Genomic DNA, 22604 nt, shown 5'->3' on the forward strand with positions numbered 1-22604 from the left:
AATTACCCACCCAACATTAACTCATATCGGAGGCACTTATTTGCTGCCGGCACCGGCTGTATCTTTCCTCCAGCAAACTCACCAGCTACTTTTCAGAGTTCTCAAGCAAGCCAGAGCTAAACCTGCTGCCCCAACACATCCCAGCTTTCTCCAGCAGCAGCACAAGAAAAGCACCAGAGCACTCCAGCCCCAAAGAACCAGCGAGAGGGTGCTGCAGTACAGCAGATGTGCTCCACCTCACCTGCCATCCCAGGCAGAGGTGCTGCCTTTACAGGTGACAGTGATCCTGGAGAGGATGGGATGCTGCATGGCTCAATTCTAGCCCAACTGGGAATCTGACTGTCACACCAAAATCAACCTTTTTGCTTCCCTTGCTATCAAATATCATGCATCTTATTACAGTGATAATAAACACTCAACACAATTAATCATAGATTCCCAGACTGGACTGGGCTGGAAGCCCACCCAGTGCCACCCCTGCCATGGCAGGGACACCTCCCACTGCCCCAGGCTGCTCCAGCCCCAGTGTCCAACCTGGCCTTGGGCACTGCCAGGGATCCAGGGGCAGCCACAGCTGCTCTGGGCACCCTGTGCCAGGGCTGCCCACCCTCCCAGGGAACAATTCCTGATTCCCAGTCTCTCATCCGGCCCTGCCCTCTGGCAGTGGGAGCTATTCCCTGTGTCCTGCCCCTCCACCTCTTGTCGCACCTCTTTCCAGCTTCTCCTGGAGCCCCTTTAGACCCTGGAAGGGGCTTGAAGGTCTCCCTGGAGCCTTCTCTTCTCAAGACTTAACACCCCTAACTCTCCCAGCCTATCTTTTGTATATTATTTTGTATATACTCTTATTATTCATTGTTTATTAATATGCTGATCATTTTCAGCTAGTCCTGCCTGCACAGTAGCTGCCATCCAACCCAAACCCACCCCCGAAGGACAATTCACCCCACAATTCCCCCAAGTGCACCCCAGGAGGGCCATTCACCTTCCGCAGCAGCGCGACCATTTCCTTGGACCAGGCTGAGGAGTACTGAACGCTGACGGTGCTGAAGAGCTGCACCAGGGACTCCACGGGGTTGTTGGAGTGGATGTCGTACGGCCTCTGGGGACAAGAGCACAAAGGTGAGGCGTCCCCTCTCCCTGTGGGTCAGCCAGAGCACGCGACCCGCGGGCCGGGGCGGCCGGAGCCCTACCCAGCCCCGCAGCAGCTCGTAGGCCATGATTCCCAGAGACCACCAGTCCACCTCGAAGGAATAGCCCGTCCCGCCGCTCAGGAAGGAATGGAAAATCTCCGGGGCTGGGCAGAAAGGGACAACAGGCAACAGGTTATTTGTGGTTCTCTGTTCCAGGATTTCTCGTAAATGGGCGCACAACGCTTGCAGTGACTGCTCTGAACAGCTGCCCGAGGGGAGGCTGTGTGGGGCAGGGGAGCAGCAGCAGCGCTGTGCCTGCCCCGCTGGGAACTGGGATGTCAGCCACCTGCAGGGACAGCCCTCCCGACACAGCACAGCGCAACCGTGGGACCCCCAGGACACCAAGGGCAAGGCTGGAGCCAGAGAGGGATGGGGAGGGCAGGAGGAGGAGGCTGGATGGGATGGGGAGGGCAGGGCGGAATGGAGGGGATTGGACAGGAGGTAATGCAGTGGGCAGGACAGGACAGGATGGGATGGGGTGACATGCCAGCCACGATGCCTTCACACTCAGAGTTCCCTTCTCAAACAGTCAAGCTCTGCTGAAGGACTTGGGCACAAGCACCCATGTCCTAAATCAACTGGACACCCCTGCCCCAGCCAGGGTCCGTCGGGCAGCGTGTGCTGAGCGCTCAAAACGTGACACAGGCACGAGAGCAGCCACTGTTTCTTACCCATGTATGGCTTTGTCCCAGCCAATGCTGTCGCTCTTTCACCGTCCCTAATGATTGTTGCAATATTAAAATCTGTTAAATGGGCATGACCTTAAATAAAGACACATTTTAAGAAGGAATTAATGGCAGTGCAGTGGCAATGCAGAGTCAGAACACATTTATTTCCTAAGATTCTGCCCTCAGACAGGATAGCACAGACACGGGCAGGTCAGGGTCAGATCCCATGGAATGGCCATAAGAGATCCCAAAGATTTCCCAGGATCTGTGCTGGCCAGGTGATTAAAGGGTAGGGAGCTTTGGGTCTTGATTTTAAATCCCACTTGGAACTAGCCAGTAACCCCCAGCAGCTTCAGCTGGCCAAATTGCTCTGGCCAGAAACTGCAGGAGTGAAAAAGACACCAGGGAAACACTGCCATTGAACCATGGAATGTTTGGGTTGGAAGGGACTTAAAGATCATCTCGTTCCGAGCTCCTGCCATGGAGCTGACAGAAGACATGGGTGTTCCAAGCCATGGAAGCCATTGAACTGCAATGGCTCCGAATTCCCAGGGCTGAAGTAGGGCTGCCACTCCGTGCTGACCACAACACACTGGACAGGCCAGTTGGGTGATCACCCCCACATTAAAAAGCACAGGAATGTTCAGCCAAACATGATCCATTAAAGCAGAGCGGCTTTTCCCACACTTTCCCTAGGTAAAATGATGCCCAGTACCCAGGACTATAAGGAATCTGTCCCTGGAATGGATGAAAGAGCAAACAAAGAGGAGCAGAGTGACCCTACCTTGTTCATCGAGGAGGATATTGTCTGGTTTTACATCTCTGGGGAAAGAAGGAAGATTACAGCAGATGGAATCTCAGTCAGACCAGGGATGAGACTCAATGACAAAAATCCTGCAGTTGTTTATCTATCAAACATTAGGAACAAATACAACAAAAATATTCTAACATGAGGCAAGCCCCTTTATGATGGACCAGAAATACTCTTTTCCTGGGCAAATTGGTGAAAAACTGGAACCATTAGACTTGCTCAGGCCTCATTCCCAAGGAAAAGGAATAACGGTACTGGGGATGTTTATGTGAAGCCCTGGATGCTTTAAGACCTGCCCTGAAACATCCAGCCCCCCAGTGAAGCACCAGACTCCCTCTGAGTGGTAGGGGCAGGACCAGCAGCCAGAGGACGGCCAGGACCAGCACGGACAGTGTGACCCAGCACAGGACCAGCACAGACAGTGTGACCCAGCCCAGGACCAGCATGGACAGTGTGACCCAGCCCAGGACCAGCACAGACAGCGTGACCCAGCCCAGGCCAGCACAGACAGTGTGACCCAGCCCAGGACCAGCACAGACAGTGTGACCCAGCTTGGGACCAGCACAGACAGTGTGACCCAGCTTGGGACCAGCACAGACAGTGTGACCCAGCCCAGGACCAGCACAGACAGTGTGACCCAGCACAGGACCAGCACAGACAGTGTGACCCAGCCCAGGCCAGCATGGACAGTGTGACCCAGCACAGGAAGAGCATGGACAGTGTGACCCAGCCCAGGACCAGCACAGACAGTGTGACCCAGCCCAGGACCAGCACAGACAGTGTGACCCAGCTTGGGACCAGCACAGACAGTGTGACCCAGCACAGGACCAGCACGGACAGTGTGACCCAGCCCAGGACCAGCACAGACAGTGTGACCCAGCCCAGGCCAGCACGGACAGTGTGACCCAGCCCAGGCCAGCACAGACAGTGTGACCCTGCCTAGAACCAACATGGACAGTGTGACCCTGCCTAGAACCAGCATGGACAGTGTGACCCAGCCCAGGCCAGCACAGACAGTGTGACCCAGCACAGGACCAGTACGGACAGTGTGACCCAGCCCAGGACCAGCACGGACAGTGTGACCCAGCCTGGGACCAGCATGGACAGTGTGACCCAGCCCAGGCCAGCACAGACAGTGTGACACAGCCCAGGACCAGCACGGACAGTGTGACCCAGCCCAGGACCAGCACGGACAGTGTGACCCAGCCCAGGCCAGCACGGACAGTGTGACCCAGCCCAGGACCAGCACGGACAGTGTGACCCAGCCCAGGACCAGCACAGACAGTGTGACCCAGCACAGGACCAGCACAGACAGTGTGACCCAGCCCAGGCCAGCATGGACAGTGTGACCCAGCCCAGGACCAGCACGGACAGTGTGACCCAGCCCAGGACCAGCACGGACAGTGTGACCCAGCCCAGGCCAGCATGGACAGTGTGACCCAGCCCAGGCCAGCATGGACAGTGTGACCCAGCCCAGGCCAGCATGGACAGTGTGACCCAGCACAGGCCAGCACAGACTGTGTGACCCAGCCCAGGATAGCATGGACAGTGTGACCCAGCCCAGGACCAGCACGGACAGTGTGACCCAGCCCAGGCCCCGCAGCTGCAGAGCCCTGGAGTTACCTGTGGATGATGTGCTGACTCCGCAGGTAGTCCAGAGCCAGCGCCATCTCACAGATGTACAGTTTGACGGTGTCCTCAGTGAACTGAACGTTCTGCTGCAGGTGGTAGCGCAGGTCACCCCCCAGGAGCAGGTCCACCACCATGAACATGTCCTCCTCATCCTGGAAGGAATACCTGCGGGACCAGGGAGCAGCTCAGCCTCACGGGGCTCACAAACCCAGCCAGGCTCCTCCCCTCTCCTAATCACACAGCTCCTGGGAGAACTGCACATGGCCCCACTATGGGCACAGAATCCAGAATCGTTTGTGCTGGAAAAGCTCTCTGAGACCATTGAGTCCAACCATTCCCAGCACTGCCAAGGTCACCAATGACCCATGTCCCCAGCTGCTGCAGCCACATGGATTTTAAATCCCTCCAGGGATGGGGACACGACCACTGCCCCAGGCAGCTGTGCCAGGGCTGGACAGCTCTTTTGGATAGAAAATTTTCCCAATATCCACCCTGAGCTTCCCCTGGTTCAGGCTGAGGCTGTTCCCTCTCCTCCTGTCCCTGTTCCCTGGGAGCACAGCCCAACCCCCCTGGCTGTCCCCTCCTGTCACGGACCTGTGCAGAGCCACAAGGTTCCTCCTGAGCCTCCTTTTCTCCAGGCTCAGCCCTTCCCAGCTCCCTCAGCCCCTCCTGGGGCTCCAGCCCCTTCCCAGCTCCTTTTCCTTCCCTGGGCGTGCTCCAGCCCCTCAAGGTCCGTGCAGTGATGGGCCCAAAACTGAAGATGCAGCTTTGCTGCTTGCATCTTCACAATCAAGCAATTCCAACTCAAGGTGCTCTCTTGTTTTTTAAATCAATTCCTACACTAAGAGATGTCCCCCTGCTCACCCTGTCACTGTCCCTAAGCAGCTGTGCCATGTCAGCCCACCAGACAGAGCTCAGGCTCTGCCAGCCAGACACTTCAGAGAAACTTCACGTTTTCAACTGCAAACAATCTCATAAAACCTACTTAAAATATCTCAGACTATCTTGAAGATGAATTGGAAAGTACAACCGCTAATTTAACCAGATAAACCAGAAAAAGATTTATATTTACTGTGGAGTAAACCGCCTCTCTAAATCTGCCGTGGGTCCCACGGGAGACTGACAGCAGTGGGGATACACTAAAACAACATTCATTGTTATATTTGGTGACTGCAGTTCCAAGGGAAGAGTATGTGGGATTGTATAATACTTATGAATCACTCACTTCTGCTCCCATCTTAAATGTAGGTTTATTCTAAAAGTATGAGCAGAAAGGGTTTGCTACGAGATCAAGTTCTCTCCAGAATTTCATTTCTTGTGGGGAAAAACATTTACAATTATTTGCTAAGAAAATGAAAAATATCAATATTAACTCAACTGGCTATTCTGGAGCAACGGAACAATAAAACAAATGTGGCACATCACCCACTTCCATCACTTTGGGTGTAAAATTTCCTCAATTTTTAGAAGTCTCCCCATTCCCACCAGCCTGTCACACATCCAGCACGGCTGGAGTGGGAGGGGACCCTTCACTGGGCAGGAAGGCTGAGAAAGGACAGATCACCTGGAGCAGCAGGTCCCAAGGCCTCTGCCTAGGGCTCACCACAAACTAACCAACAACCCCAGGATACAATGCTCTGCTTTCTAAAACTGTAAATTAGGTTTTTTCCTGCAAAATTTGATAATGAACTCCAAAGTAACGTGTTTTATTTGGCTAGTGAGGGTGGTGCAAAGCACACTGAGGGGTGCTGGTGGGCTGGGGGGTGGATGTGGTTGTAGGGCAGATGAGACAGACTGCAGCCCTTGGTACTGGCACTGCCTAGACAGGATACATTTCACAGGCATTGACAACTCAAGCTATTTGTTAGATTTCAACCCGATTGTGAGTGGTTTTTTTTAAACTAGTCCCTAAATCGTTGCTCAGTAATGAGGATATTTCTGCCAATGCACACTCAGTGAAGTCATTATCGAGCAACTTGAAATGTCACTATTTGTAGCGATCTGCTGCTGAAGAAGCTATGGGAGCCCTTGGAATCATCAGGTGGCTCTGCGAGCCTGGAGGCACAGGGGAGGGAGCTGCTCACCAGAGATTCACCAGGAACACGTGCTCGATCTCCTGCAGGATCTCCAGCTCCCTGAACACGTTGCGCACCTCGTCCCTCTCGATGCACTGCTGCTTGTTCATGTACTTCATGGCGTACATCTTCTCCGTGTCCCTCTTCTGCACGATGCACACCTGGGTGGGGGCAGAAAACGGTCAGGAACACGTTCCACATCCTCATCTGCTGCTGTGGGAGCTGAGACCCGCTCTGCCCAGCGCCTCACCCGCTCAGACACCCCTGATCCCTAGCCTGAGGCTGACACTCGGCACCTACAGACAGCGCATCCCTGCTCCCAGCGCCCGGCCGGGGAGCGCACGGGCTTTGCTCCAGCCCGCTGGCCATCGGTGAGCGCAGCTGCCTCCAGGGCACGATGGCCGGCTCCGGAGAGCCCTTCCTGCAATTGTCTGGAGCCGTGCGAGAGCGCTTCGGGCTCGCTGTCTCTGGGTGGAAAGCGGCGGAGGCAAGCACAGGTTCCGTGCCGGCCTCGCCTCCCCGCTGCTCGCGGCCGCTGCTGCCCAGCCCCGCACACCGCTGTGCTCTGCAAGGGGAGAGGAATCCCTTTGGGTCAGCAGAAAGCGACTGAAACACCGATTTGTTACACCCACAACCACCAGCTGGCCCAGAGCGATGCCCCGGGACTGTCCCGAGCCCCGCACTGCCGAGGGGCACGGAGCCCGCTGCGCTGCCCTGGGCACCGCACTCAGCCCCGCTAATGACACCCCAATTACCGAGTGGCTGCTCTCGAAAGAGCTAATTAGCTAGCACGGTAAGTATTTTAAAATGAACTACCGGCGTGTCTCCATCTGCTATAATTATGTGTGCCCACTGTTAATTATCAGACGTGGCGGTAATTAGGACGAGGTGGGTGCGTTCCTGGGCAGTTCGGCCGGCTCCGGGCAGGGAGCGGGTCCGGCTCACACCGCGTGGAACAAGGAGAGGGAACCGCTGCGGATGGCAGGGAACCGCAGACAGGTGGGAGCCATTAATAACCGTGTGCGAGCGCTAATGGTGCTCGGTACAATATCATCGAGGACACGCTGCCGCGAGGAGGTGACAAAATAATGGGTGGTTATCGCTAGCCTGATAAACCCCCCAATTAGCGATGCACAGGAATTACCAGGATTGTTTTCCGCCGCCGTTACAATTACGGTGAGAGCTGAAAATCGGCTGTTGCCCTAACTCTCTGCACTCCTCAGAGCTCACAGTGAGGGCACTTCGTGGGCAGAGTGACCTGAGCTGTTTCCCTGCGTCTGCACGCCTCCGGTGCCCATGGGCGAGCAGAGCCCATCAACTCCAGCTGCCAGGGACCGTGCCAGGTACAAAACATAAGGGAAAACCTTCTTCATGCAAACTTAATAATAATAATAAACGACCCACCACGGTGCACACCACCAGCAGGATCCAGCCCCTGCCTAGAGCAGGCTGAATTGGTTTACGTTCAATAAACCAGGCAAAAATAAATTTATATTTTATAAATTCTTTGAGCAGCAAAGCCCTAACAATTTTCCTTTAAAATTATGGTCATTGCTGTAGAACTGCTCTGAAAACAGTCCTCTGGGTAACAGCCATCAAGGCACTGAGCAACATTCTCTCCTGATGTCAGTTTATTCCACATTATTGCTGGAAGCTCATTAATTTTGGTGGTTTGTTTTTTGGGTTTTTTTTGTTTTTTTTTTTAGTTGTGATTTGCTGTATCTTAATGAGTATTGCATGTTATTCTGATGTCATTTGTCGCTCGTTTCTCCACGGTGAAAATGGGAGCCCAGCATAATAAAAGGGAAAATGATGAAAACTTCATGTAGTCTGTAATTATGATAAACAGTTTTCTGCATTGGAACAGCATCACCTCCACACACAGCAGCACCAGTTCTGGGCACTCTGGAAATGTTTGTTGTCTGATTTCTGGGGGGAAAAGTGGATGTCAGTGGAGAGGCTGTTCCTGCAGTCAAGCCCATGGAAGGAGCAGGGGCTGCCCTGTGCCCATGGGGCTGTCTGAGGGCACCGTGTGTGCCCCATAGCAGATGGACAAGGGCACTGTGTGTGCCCCTCAGCCGATGGACAAGGGCACTGTGTGTGCCCCACAGCCGATGGACAAGGGCACCGTGTGTGCCCCATAGCCGATGGACAAGGGCACTGTGTGTGCCCATGGGGCTGTCTGAGGGCACCGTGTGTGCCCCATAGCAGATGGACAAGGGCACTGTGTGTGCCCCCCAGCAGATGGACAAGGGCACCGTGTGTGCCCCACAGCCGATGGACAAGGGCACTGTGTGTGCCCCCCAGCAGATGGACAAGGGCACCGTGTGTGCACCCCTGTGACTGGCATACGCAAAGCAATCACACGGAGTCAAGAGATTTTCACAGGGCAGAGAGTTCCTCCAAGCCAGCTCAAGGCTGAGCCAAGGAGGAGAACAAGGCCGAGAGCCCCTCTGCCTGTTTATTTCTTACTTTTTATACATTTGTGGGTCTGGCTGAAGATTGGCTTTTGGAGTTATCACCTCCCAGCCAAATGGCCAGACTAACTGTCAGTTACAATTGTTTTCAGGTTAGAAATATGCAAACAAAGGACAGAGAATGAAAAACAAAGGATTTGTTTATGTTACATGTGTGAGAAAAAGTGAAAACTGCTCCTAATATTGTACAGTAGCTAAAAAGCCTGACTCCATTTTATGAACAATCAAAAGGCTTTAGAAAACTCAGAAAAACCAGGGTGACACACCCCAGCCGATGCACAAGGGCACCGTGTGTGCCCCACAGCCGATGGACAAGGGCACTGTGTGTGCCCCATAGCCGATGCACAAGGGCACCGTGTGTGCCCCACAGCCGATGGACAAGGGCACCGTGTGTGCCCCTCAGCCATCCCCAGGTACTGATCACGCTACACCGCTCTTGGTCAGGGTCTAACTCCAGTCAAACCAGCACCAGGACCAGCGCTGGTGCTGCCTGGGCTGGGCTCAGCCACTCGGTGCCCCTGTCACAGGCAGCGAGCATCCCTAAGGTGCCCCTGCTTACAGAAACTCATCAATGTGTTTGTGTCCCCCAAAAACGTCAGGGACACCAGATGTATCTTTTTTCTTTTTGTGCTTCTCCGTTCATGCATCTGCTCCTGGGGAAGGAATAAACATCCATTTAGTCACAACTCAAGAGTGCATTTTCTAAATTAATCCATTTTCAGGCAACTCTACAATGTGGAGCAAGGCAAGAAGCAGAAATGACTCTGTCCTCATTCTGCACAATGCAGCCACACAAAGGGAATGTTTGGTGGTTAAATACAGCCATTAGGAACACGAGTGGAACAGAGCCAGCCCTGCGAGGCAGAAGGCGGGCGGCAGCTGGGAGCGGATTGCTCAAGACATGGCACTAAAAAGCTTTCCCAGAGCCCCAGACACCCCGAGCATCCCCTGCAGCTGCACTCACAGAGGGAGGGCTGGAGACCCACCCACGATTCCAGGCAGGACGGGGGCGTGTGACACCTCCCAGGCCCACTTCACCCCATGGGTGAGACAGTGACACTGACAGCTGTACTGTGACGGTGACAACACCTGTACTGTCACAGTGACATCAGCCATACTGCCACAGTGTCAACACCTGTACTGTCAGTGCCAACACCTGTACTGTCAGTGACAACACCTGTACTGTGACAGTGACAACACCTGTACTGTCACAGTGACAACACCTGTACTGTCACAGTGATAATACGTGTACTGTCACAGTGTCAACACCTGTACTGTCAGTGCCGACACCTGTACTGTGACAGTGACAACACCTGTATGGTCACTGACAACACCTGTACTGTCACAGTGACAACACCTGTACTGTCACAGTGACATCAGCCATACTGCCACAGTGCCAACACCTGTACTGTCAGTGACAACACCTGTACTGTCAGTGACAACACCTGTACTGTGACAGTGACAACACCTGTACTGTCACAGTGACATCAGCCATACTGCCACAGTGTCAACACCTGTACTGTCAGTGCCGACACCTGTACTGTCAGTGACAACACCTGTACTGTCACAGTGACAACACCTGTACTGTCACAGTGACAACACCTGTACTGTCAGTGCCAACACCTGTACTGTCACAGTGACAATACCCATATTATCACTGACAACACCTGTACTGTCACAGTGACAACACCAGTACTGCCGGTGACAATACCTGTACTGTGACAGTGACAATACCTGTACTGTCACAGTGACATCAGCCATACTGCCACAGTGCCAACACCTGTACTGTCAGTGCCAACACCTGTACTGTCACAGTGACAACATCTGTACTGTCACAGTGACAGCACCTGTACTGTCAGTGACAACACCCATACTGACACATTGACACATACTGACACACTGCCGTACCATCACCTCAGCTGACAGCTCATCCGAATACCCACACTTCCCAGTCTGGCACACTGTCTCAAGTGGGCTCTGCCTTTTCTCCCTTAGAAATCCAATAACTTTTTGCCATGCTGATTCTGAAGGAATTCGTCAGGCTGAAATCCCCACTCAGATGAGAGGTCACCTAATAATGTAATAGCATGTCCTGGCTTAGCCTTGTTACACAGGGACAGCACAGCCTTCCTGGGCTCAAACAAAGCGTGTGGCTGCATTCTGGGCAGGATCCCTGCAGCTGGTAAATACTGGGGATCGCTCAGCCTCGGCTGCACGAAGACCTTGTTTCCTTCTGCATATGCAGAGGTCACCCAAAGTGAAGGTACTCGTGACCCCCGAGGGACGTCACCGTCACGGCTGGTGCACAAACCCACAGCTGACTCAGGGATCTGTCTTTGGGTCTGAACTGGGAGCAGTGGGTTTCCTTCTTGAATTTCTCCTTTTTTGGCTTCTGCCTCTGTAAGACGAGACCAATGTCCTGTAATCCCTCCACACACAGACGCTCTGTTGACTGCAGCTCAGAGCCACAGGGACATTTCAGCATACAAGCCTGGATTTCATTCCTTTTGTTTTTAGAGCAGAGTCAAGGCTTAGAGTCAGCCAACACTACACACCTACATCAAACACCTTAATCCCACCCAGTTCTGAACTGTGGCCAGGCACTGCTCTGGTTTATAAAAATGCTTGTTTGCTGTGGTTGCACCTTGCCCATGTATATTGATTTCTTCTCCAGCTTCTGCTGGGTATTTATCCTTATCTGTTGTCCCCAATATCTATAGAACCACCATTTACCAGAAAGGTTGAAATTTGAAATGCAGAGCATTAGCATTAAATTGCCCGCGGCACCCAGAAACATCAGCAAGCTTTGGGGCTGCGTGGGGAAAGAAGGCTCTGCTGTGGGGGAAGCACGGCAGCAGCCGTAGGGGGGTGTGGGGAAATGGGACATTTGCAGCCCCTGGAGCAGGAAGAACTGAGTATTTCATTCTGAAGGACCAGAAGCAGTGAGAAGGCACTTACCATGATGTGGAAACAGCTCGAGCTTTTTTGACAACTGATTTCACTTTTGAACACTAAATTTTGCTTCGGAGACAAACTGCAAAGGCAAGGACAGGTTGGACAATTGTGTTCACTGGTTTCCTGAGCTTGTTGAGCAAAGAGTAAAGCAGGTGAGAAAGGCTTTACTGCACCTCTGCACTGCTGAAATGATAACCTCAATATTGACTTCTAACAAGTTATCTCCTTTAGCCAAGTTCTCCTGGAATGGCTCAGCTCGTACACCAAGACATCGTTCACTTTTCCCAGGGTTTTCATCCTTTAAAAAGCATCTGGAGAGAAATCCCTGTCACCCAGCATCCCCAGGACCCCTCTGCTTTGCTCTTGTACCAAGAACTGTGGGCAGAATCAGGCCAATTATATATTAAAAAAAAAGTATTAAATCATTTAAACTCTCAGCTGCTCAGCTGTTTGCAGAAAAGCTGCAAATGGGGATCACTCTGTTCTGGACATGGTCACAGCTGCACAGGACACAGAATTACTTCCTCTGGCATTCAAATGCATGTTTGTATCCATCCTGTATTGTGATGGTGCTGTCAGCAATTAAAATACAACCCTTCCCTGGTAATTAGCATCTGTGTAATACCGGTAATCAAAAAGTCCATAATAATATGTTCTACAATCCTCACAAATATTAAGGATAAAATCAGCTAATCAAAAATTTTTAGGCACAGCCAAGAGAACAAAGCCTAAAGCTGCCTCGCAGGTGTATGTGCAGCGACATAATTCAATATCAGGGATTCGTGAAGCTCCTGAGCCATGGGAGCAGCTGGAGGAAGCTCTGCTGGAAGCATCTCCCACAGGCTCCCCCAGGAGCAGCTCCCCCACACGAGCAGCCCCTCAAGGATGCTGCTGCTCCCCCACAGGAGCTCCCCCTCCACAATGCTGACCCAGGGCTTGGAGCCAGGAGCACCAGGGACTGGAAACGCTGGGAGCAGCCAGCACCTACAGGAGCCTGTGCAGCCCCTGCCCATCCCTTCAGGGCTGGTCCTGGGAGGGAGCTCTGGGCACGGCAGATCCTTTCACATCGACCCTTAGTGGGGGGGTAACACCCCTGGTCTGGTAACACCCAGAGACCTGGGGAACCAAGCCCTGGGATGGGGCTGCAGCTGCACACAGCCTGCCTGTGACAGTGACAGTGATATTCACCCCACAGCCTGCCTGTGACAGTGACAGTGACAGTGACAGTGACAGTGACAGTGACAGTGACATTCACCCCACAGCCTGCCTGTGACAGTGACAGTGACAGTGACAGTGACAGTGACACTCACTCCACAGCCTGCCTGTGACAGTGACACTGACAGTGACAGTGACAGTGACACTCACCCCACAGCCTGCCTGTGACAGCGACAGTGACAGTGACAGTGACAGTGACACTCACCCCACAACCTGCCTGTGACAGTGACAGTGACAGTGACAGTGACAGTGACAGTGACAGTGACATTCACCCCACAGCCTGCCTGTGACAGTGACAGTGACACTCACCCCACAGCCTGCCTGTGACAGTGACAGTGACACTCACCCCACAGCCTGCCCGTGACAGTGACAGTGACAGTGACAGTGACAGTGACACTCACCCCACAGCCTGCCCCTGACACTGACAGTGACCCTCACCCCACACTCAGAGAGAACATGTAACCGTAACCCTGTCTGATCCTGAATAAAAGCTTACTTTGAATCAACCAAAACCCTTCCCTGCTTGACTGCGCATGTTTTTGAGCGGCCCCTTGTGCCGGGAGCAGCTCTGACAGCAGTGTCCCTGGCACTGCTCCTCTCAGCCATTACCTCCAGCGCACAAAGACCAGTTTGCAGGACCAGGACATGGTGCTGCCATTCCCACAGCCACCTTTCCATGTGCCAGTGACCCAGCCCGGGGGACACGGACATGTGAGGGCTGCTGGCTGTGACAACAGCACTCCTCAGCCCTTCCATCCAGCTCACAGAAGCATGGACTCACGGAAGGGTTTGGGTGGGAAGGGACCTTAAATCCCACCTGGTGCCACCCCTGCCATGGCAGGGACACCTCCCACTGTCCCAGGCTGCTCCAGCCCCAATGTCCAACCTGGCCTTGGGCACTGCCAGGGATCCAGGGGCAGCCACAGCTGCTCTGGGCACCCTGTGCCAGGGCCTCAACACCCTCCCAGGAGAGATTTTTTTTCCAGTATCCCATTTAAACCTCTAAAGTTGCAGTGGTAGCCAAATGAGTGTGACCCTCAGGAGCCATGCTCGAAGTACAAGGTTATCAGCTCAACAAATCTGCCTTCACATCTTTAAGCGCTGATTTTGTCTCTCCTTCCAGACTCCTTGCCACATTTCACTCCTTAAGATATTTTTCATGGAGCCTTACAACTCTAGTTTTTCCCTGCTGAAAAGCTGTGCTTTTCCCCAAGATTGATGGACTCGTTTGTCAGAACACCATAAATCATTAAAATCTCTTTTATGCAGTACTGCTGTTCGCTGCAGCCAAGTTGTAACAGCAGCTGATGAAACTTTTATTCACAGCAAGCCTGTTGGTGTTTCCAGGTCGTGTCAACACTTCCATAAAAAATATCTCTCTCAGTTGCTTCTGTTAGAGCCAAAAAAGTCTTCTGACCCAAAATAACACCTGCTATTCCCCACAGCACTTCAGTGTGCTGTGTATCAGAGGATCACTGTCCTAGACTGGACTGGGTGGGAAGGGATCCCAAATCCCACCCATTCCCACCCCTGCCATGGCAGGGACACCTCCCACTGTCCCAGGCTGCTCCAGCCCCAGTGTCCAACCTGGCCTTGGGCACTGCCAGGGATCCAGGGGCAGCCACAGCTGCTCTGGGCAGTCTCAGTAGCTTCAGTCTGGAGTCCTAGGCAGGTTCCTGTGCCTCTGTGCCGGTGCACAGCCCCCCTGAGGCTCGGCAGACCCCTGTGGATCCGTGTCCCCCCGGGTGTGCCCAGCACCGTGTGCTGCCAAAGCAAACCACGCGTGCATGCAGCTGGAGTGGCCCAAAACCCGGGCAAAGCTAAGCTTGTCCACCTTTTCTGGTTTCTTTTTCCCAGAATGAGCTGCCTTCTGTCCTGCTCACACAAATGGCACAACCAGCCCACTGAAACTAGTCAGGAAAAGCTCTCCTCATTGGTGCCCTGCAAATGAGGCCAGACCTTCCAGTTGGTATGCTTCAGAGAACATTTCCTAATTTCCCTGCAAGAAATCATGGAAGGGGGCTGCAGAATGTTATCTACAGGGTCTGAATCCTGTGATTTAATGCGATTTAAGGTGGTTCAGAGTAAGCATTTCCCTTTAATGCCACACTGAGAAAACAAGGTCCCATCAGACATTAAGCAGATGTTTCTGTAATTGAGTTTGGATATGGGGGATTATTTGACTTGAAGCTCCAAAGCACGTGTAGATTTCTTTTCCTCAGGAGAGACACTAATCCAAATAAACAAGGAGAAACTGACCAAGTCACAGCAGAGAACCCTGAAGAACAAAAAGGAAAGAGGAGCGTTTTTCTTCGCTTTTCCTTGTCCTGGTTCTCCACCTGTCCCCTGCACGCTGGCTGAGCAGCCTCATCACCAGCCAGACACCCCAAAGCTGGTGTTTTCACTCAGTGCTCAGACAAAAATGCAGACACTTGGGCCCATCCTTTGGCCAGAGCCCCGAGCACATCCCTGCTGGGGCACGGCGTGGATTTGCTGACCCGCAGCCATGGAGCAGCCCCCTGGGGAGGCTCCCTGGGGTCAGGGGCTGTGCTTGCACCGTGGGGAGAGCAGGAGGAGCACGGCCCAGGAGGCATGCTCTGGAGCTGTCACACTGCCTACAGAAAGGCTGATAGGCACCTACATTTCTGTCTGGCTTTAATCACACGCTCAGAGATCTCTGCTGGGCTTTTCTTTCTCAATAATTAAAGCAGGGTGATGAAAACTCAGACCAACCTGCAGAGATCCCTGAAGACACCGTGACCCATCTTTCTGCCTTTTGGATGGATCCAGACCTGGATCCACCATTTCCTCCAGCTCAGCAGCGCTCCAGAGATTTACATCCCGGACCCTGCACACAACCACAGCTAACGAGATTGTCTGAATAAATGTTGCAGCGTTTCCCTGTGGGCGACACGCATTTTGAGCTATGTCTAGTATTTGGAGCCATCTCTCCTCATGGCCTTGACTGCATTTCTGTGATAGGCTGGTTAGACAAAATTATTTTTTTTAACTACATATTTGACAGATATTGGGAACAGAAAGAAATCTAATTACTTCCAATGAAGATTGGAGGGCCTTATTTAATCTCTGAATGTAAATTGAAGTTCCCTGACCCCAGGGCAAGAACACTCGCTGTGCTATTTTGAAAAGCCTCATCAGTCATGGTGATCCAGCCCTGACGGGCACTGGCATCGGGACCAAGTGGCCCCGATGTCCTGGTTTGTGCTGCTGCCACAACACGCCCCCAGGCACCAAAGCTTCCCTCCTGTGCTGAAGGAAATGAAGACAGGTCTTTCTTTCCAGCCAGGAAAGTTGGGGATACTCGTGTTCCACAGTGCAAAGCCCTCAGGAGGAATCAGTGCCTCTTGCAGCCAAACTCTTGCTTTTCCCTTGGCAGAAGCTCCATCGAGCTGGGGTTTGTTCCTGTGCTGCACACAGGGCTCAGCCCTGGAAGGGCAGCTGTGGAGAGATGGAGATCCCTGCCTCAGCGAGGGCACAGGGGCTGTGGGCACACAAACCCCTGCTCCTCCTGGCTGCTCTCCCTCCCCAGCCACCCCAGAGCCAAGCCCCAGCAGTCACTGTCACACAGGGGCTGTCTGTCCCCTGTCCCCAAGGAGCCTCCACAAACCTTTCTATCAAACCTACCCAACAGCACGTAACTACCTCAGGTTACCACGATAAAGAAATGTGCTTTCTGCTCCTCTGTATTTGCAGGATGGGACTCCTCTGCCCAGGAACACCCTGACTCTCACAATCACAGAATCACAGGATGCTTTGGGCTGGAAAGAACCTTAAATCCCACCCAGAGCCACCCCTGCCATGGCAGGGACACCTCCCACTGTCCCAGCGTCCCACCCGGCCTTGGGCACTGCCAGGGATCCAGGGGCAGCTGCAGCTGCTCTGGGTAACCATCTTCACCTCTCTGGCAAGCCCAGAGACAGTAGCAGGGGCTGAAATCGAGTTTCAGAGCAGAGCAGACTGAGCTGAGAGCCCGAGGATGCAGCAGCAGCCCAGAGCTCTGTGAGGGGCACTCGGGGGGCACAATCCCCCCACGGGGTGAGTGGAGGCTGAAGCTCCTGCCTGGGTCGGTGCTGGTAACCTTCAGAGAGGTTTGGTTCAGCTGCACCGCTTGCTGTACATGAACAGATAAGTATTTCATACCGCATTGCCCTTTATTGAGAGGAATTTTTAGCACTTACTTTTAAAAACAATTTTTAGATCAAAAGTAATAATACGGCACAACAAACTTACTGCAACTCCTTGAGAGAACGACAGGAACAGAAGGGATCTCGATGGATTTTGGACATAAATAGTAAGTAAACGGGAGGTGAGGGTGGAAAGCAGAGACACAAAAGGCTTCTGTTCAATAAACATGGTTTCTTTCCATGCTCTTCTTTCTTTAAAAAATCTCATGGACTTACGGTCCAGAATGCTTTCTGAAGGGAGATAGAGTCCCTGATCATACAGATAAAAATATGGTCTATCCCAAATATGATGGGTCAGTAAGAATAAAAAAGTAGTAAGAAAAAATAAGAAAAGCCAATTTGCAATTGTCAAAGTGATCCTGTACTTACAGTTTTATTTCAGAGAACAAAATGGCCAGTTGGTACGAAAATGGAAAGCACTAAATTTAGAATTTGTCAACATTTTCACTCCTGGTATTTTAATTTCATGGAACTATTGAAACAGACATGATTTTGCTATGCACATTACATAAATAACCTTTTCAGCAGGTGACCCTCACCGGGTTGCACCCTCACCCCTCACCCTGGGCTTGGGAACAGCATCACCGATGGAAAGAGCCGGGGGAAGGAACCCAAACCCACCAAAAGCCACACGCAGCTCCCCATGCTGCTCACAAACATGTTCTGTGCTCCCTGGCTGTTTTCTCGGGAGCCCCTTGCAGTGCCAGCCTGGCAGCCTGACCTTTCCCTGGGCCATCCTCCCGTGCCCTGTCCCCCAGTGCTGGGCGCGGGGCTGAGCACAGAGACGCATCAGCAGAGACAGAACGAGCAGGTGCCGTGAGGATTTCCCGTTCCTGTCTCTTCCTCCCAAATCCATCCATCAGTCTGGGGCCGAGAAGGAGGCGTGGGGCAGAGCAGTCCCAGGGCACAGCTCGCTGAGGAGCAGGGTTCTGCAGGCTGTGGGGCAGTGCGTGCCCAGCCCCGCTCCCAAACACGCCCGGGGCCCGGGGGCTCTGTGCAAGGACCCCCTCCGCTGGAGGAGACACCCAGCCCTCCACACGACCTCCCAGCCCTCCACACGACCTTCCTGCTCCACCTCTAAAGGTCTATCCCACAACAGCTTTTCCCACATCCTCTTCTCGCCCATGCCCACAGCCCACCAGCACGGTTCATCTGGGAAACAAGGCAGATGGCCACCTCAGAGGACAGGAAAAGAGGCAGCTTCAAAGGAGAAAGGCTGGCAGGAAAAGCGGGAGGGACGAAAGCAGCGGGTGTGCCCAGCACTGGGAGGGGCAGTGCCTGGCAAGCGTGGCACACACGAAGGGCCTGACCCCGGGCAGTGCTGGCACTGCCGCTGGCTCCAGGTGCACGGGCTGTGGGCTCCTCAAACTGCAGCAAAATCGTGTCAGATGCCCCCTCGCTGCGCTCCCTTCCGCTGTGAGTTGTGCACCAGTTGCATCCGTTTCTGCGTCTGTTTTTCACGCCCCATCTTTAATTCATCGCTGAGACACAGGAAATCCCAAGGGCCTCGTCGTGGCTTGTGGGCAGCTCCTGCCCTGACCACAGAAAAACCAGAGCAGAACTGCGTGCAGCCTTTCGGAGCTGTGCCCGTACAATTCCCACGAGATTCAGAGCAGTTTCTAAGCGGTACACAGACACCTCAATAAGAATTCATGAACTTTAGACCCACAAGAAGAAATACGTCCTGTGAAGAAGAGGAGAAAGTCTCCTTCCACAGACACCACTGCCCAGAGTCACAGCAGGGTACAGCAGTAATGCTCTGGGCAAAGCCAGGCAGTATTTTCCTTAATAAACTCTATTTGCTGTATCATGCTGATGTATCCATAATTTCATAGGAACCCAGGACACTGCTCCTTATCATTTATGACATTAAGTGGTTTGTAATTGGATTGTCCAACCATGAGCATTAACACAACCTCCCAAACTCACAAGCTGCAGTTTCCAAAGACCTGCAGATGACCTCGATGTCCAACACAGCTTCAATTTTACTGTTGCCAAAAGCTGCATCTGATGCTGGAAGCTTCCATCTCTCCGTTCCATTTACGAGCTGCTGGGGGTGTGGGCTATGACGGCTTGTCAGAACAAAAACAAGATCCAAATGCTGGTCACATTTCAGCCGCTGAGAAAATTATAATTATCGTTAGTGACAAAGGATGGATTTTTTACTTTAAAAGTAAGAGGTTTTTGTGTTGGCCGTGAGAGCTGCAGTGTGGCGTGGCCGTGGGGGCCGTACTGGGCAGGAGGAGCCTCTGCACAACGGGAGGTTCTCCTGAGGGCAGTGCTAACAGAACAATCATCACATTCCCAATTATTAATCTCATCAATGCCAAAACATTCTGCTCTTTGTCCTTACAGGTGGATGAATGTTTAAGGAATTCCGTGATGCATTTAGGCTATGTCTCATGGAATCACAGAATCCTTTCTGCTGGAAAAGACCTCCAAGATGGAGGTGCAATCTTTGACCAAACACCACCCTGCCCACCAGAGCAGAGCACTGAATGCCACGTCCTGTCGTTCCCTGAACACCACCAGGCAGGGGTGGGGACTCCACACCTCCCTGGGTACCCTATTCCAATGTTTCTCCAAATCCAGGATCCCCTGCCCCAGCTCCATCCTCCCCTGCTCCCTCTGCAACTCCTCCTCCTCCTGACGGCTTGCAGCTCTCCATCCCTCACCCCACTGCCCTCCTGACAAAGGGTCAGCACTCAGCACACCTGCCGCCCACCAGGCAGCAGATGTCCATCCCCAAAATTCCTCAGTCGAAGACCCCAAAACGAGATCTCTTTGGGTTCAGGAGGGGAGGGGAACAGGGGAGGGTGTGGGTGGATTTGGTTGCAGAATCCAATGCTGAAAAGTCTCATCTAAGAGCCAGGAGGAGCCCAAGCAGCCAGCTGCTCTCGAGGCTCGGTGCAATGCAGGAATTCAGGTGAGAGAACACCGCTGCTGGCACAAGCCACAGCCAGCTCTCGGTGTCCCGGGGACAGGAGCTGCCTTGCCGTGCAATGCAGGAATTCAGGTGAGAGAACACCGCTGCTGGCACAAGCCACAGCCAGCTCTCGGTGTCCCGGGGACAGGAGCTGCCTTGCCGTGCAATGCAGGAATTCAGGTGAGAGAACACCGCTGCTGGCACAAGCCACAGCCAGCTCTCGGTGTCCCGGGGACAGGAGCTGCCCTGCGCTGCAGCTCTGGACACCTCTCCTGCTCTCAGCAGAGCAGAGCCACGACAGGGCACCCCTGGCCCGTGCCACCCAGGGGACACCAACCAGCTCGTCCCCACCTGTCCTGAGCCACTGCCTCGCTCCAGCACCCTCTGCCAGCGGTGCCAGCCCCCGTGGAGAGCCAGCGGTGGCCCAGGGCCATCAGGAAGTGTTTGGGTGGCGGCCCAGGGCCATCAGGGCGTGTTTGGGTGCAGGACGATGCTTCTGCCCCCCGGGCAATAGATGGGCCATTCGTTGCTCCCTTAGGTGTCTCTGCTGCCCACAGGTCCCTGGCTGCTGTCCCACCTCCCGTCCCACCCACACTCCCACAGCAGCGTGACTCACCCACTGCGAACGGTGGGGGCTCAAATAAACCCCAGGCAGCTTCTAACGCAAATGTTAATAAGGCGCCGGGTGTATAATAATAACAAAAGTGGGCAGCTTGTTTGATAAATCGTGGTCTTTTCAAGTCTGGTCTTTCAGAAAGCCCGAACAGGTCCCCAGTGGAAGTGCAGGATAATCCCCAGCTCCTCCCGGCTGAGCTCACTGCTCTCCCAGTCACCCCAGACCCTTCGGGGCACTCCCCACTCTGTAACTCTGCCGCTGCCCCCACAGCCGGAGATGCAGGCAGTGAGGAGGTGCTGGACCCCGTCACCACTGCGTTCATGCTCGGCCGTTCTCTCTCCGTGGCTTTTGCCTCACGCTCACAGCTTAGCAGCGCCCACGGAAGAAGAAAAATCCCTTGGTACTACCTGGGAGATGGCATCAGAGGGAGGGTCCCCCCTCTGTGTGTGCTCTGCGCTTTCTCCTGCTGCTGGCCACTGTCCCCAGCCCAGGCTGCTGCCCCTGTGCTGGGTGCACTGGTGGTGCAGTCAGAGAATCACAGAATCATGGAAAATCCTGAGCTGGAAAACACCCTGGCACTGCAGAGACCCCCAACAATCCCACCCTGGGCATCCCTGGAGCAGTGTCCAAGCTCTCCTGGAGCTCTGGGGCCATGCCCATGCCCTGGGGAGCCTGGGCAGTGCCAGCACCCTCTGGGGATGAACCTCTCCCCAGTGTTAGTGTCTTTCACCTCGCTCCTGCTGCAGTTGCCCATCTGTTGCAGGACTCCCTGGGCAGCCTGGGGGCCAGGCAGGACAGGACCTGAGCAGCGCAGGGTGGCCCAAGAGCAGCAGCTCTCCAGACAGCCCAGGAGCCACCAGCAGCTCTCCAGACAGCCCTGACCTGGCTGTGCCCTCTCCAGCACCAGGCTGCCCTTGGACAAAGCCGAGGCACCCCTGTCTCCGTGGCCTGCCAATGACACGGTGTGTGACCGAGTGACAGCAGCAGTGTCCAGCACGGACAGCCTGTGTCCAGCCCCTGCCTCTGGCAAACCCCCAGCCTCATGTGAGATCCAGGACAATAAAGGAAAAATCAAAAATATGTGTGGCAGCTACGTATCAAGGGATTAAGTTTCCAGCCTTTCTTTAGGGGGAAAATCCAACATTTATAATGCTGGAAAAAAAGAAAATGGATCAAGCTAGTGTTGATTTCAAAGAGGGATTCAGTTGCGAATAGACTTGAAGGGAATTTTATTTATGGTGCAGCTACTGGCTGGGCATCTGTGACCTTTAGAAAATGGATTAAAGCCTTTCTGTACCCAGCTCCAGGCGGTGTGAATTATTAAAGCAACAAAACCATGAAGTTGAAGCACTTGTGCAAAGCAACCCAGACACAGGCAGCCCTCCCTGGGAGGGTCAGTGTGGAGCTGGGCACTGGGACCAGCACCCCCAGATCCCTCTGGAGCAAACGGAAAGCCAGGCCCCCACGGGCCCCCAGCCCCCACCCCAGGCACACTGGCTCCCTCTGGAAGATTCCATCTCCTGCTGCTGCTCCTTCCAGCCCCAATCTTGGTTTAATCCCCTATTTCCAATGGCGCACGAAGGCGCAAATCCATGCTGAACAACTTCAGATGTGTCCTTATTTCTTCTCAGCAGCGGAGTGCAAATAATGAATTCCCACAGCCCCACCCAGCTCCTCATGCCTCGGAAAAGCTGCTGCAGGACCGAGAGGGCAGCCCAGCTGGGAGGAGGTCAGGAGCAAACGGCCACAGCTGCCCCACAGGGGCTGAAGCCAGAAGAGGCCAAATTTAACAGGCAGAGGTCCCCACCCTGCAATGTTCCCACTGCCTTCGGAG

General features: G+C 53.6%; 1 protein-coding gene across 4 annotated transcripts in view; it reads right to left on the reverse strand.

The window, feature by feature from the left end:
* The window catches only part of STK32C (serine/threonine kinase 32C), a 71908-nt gene that overhangs the window by 5764 nt on the left and 43540 nt on the right, over positions 1-22604 (reverse strand). For 2 of the 4 annotated variants that reach the window (XM_040071909.2, XM_040071911.2), the window contains 6 exons: positions 6386-6537; positions 4293-4466; positions 2643-2680; positions 1862-1951; positions 1191-1294; positions 983-1099 (listed from right to left, as the gene is read on the reverse strand). In XM_040071909.2, the coding sequence (XP_039927843.1) occupies positions 983-1099; positions 1191-1294; positions 1862-1951; positions 2643-2680; positions 4293-4466; positions 6386-6537 (675 nt within the window). Of the gene's footprint in view, positions 1-982; positions 1100-1190; positions 1295-1861; positions 1952-2642; positions 2681-4292; positions 4467-6385; positions 6538-6626; positions 6812-22604 lie in introns of those variants that run through there. The other 2 variants (XM_040071910.2, XR_005702030.1) reach the window with 2 other exon arrangements.

This window comes from Hirundo rustica, chromosome 8 (assembly GCF_015227805.2).
Source record: "Hirundo rustica isolate bHirRus1 chromosome 8, bHirRus1.pri.v3, whole genome shotgun sequence".
Classification (NCBI taxonomy): Eukaryota; Metazoa; Chordata; class Aves; order Passeriformes; family Hirundinidae; genus Hirundo; species Hirundo rustica.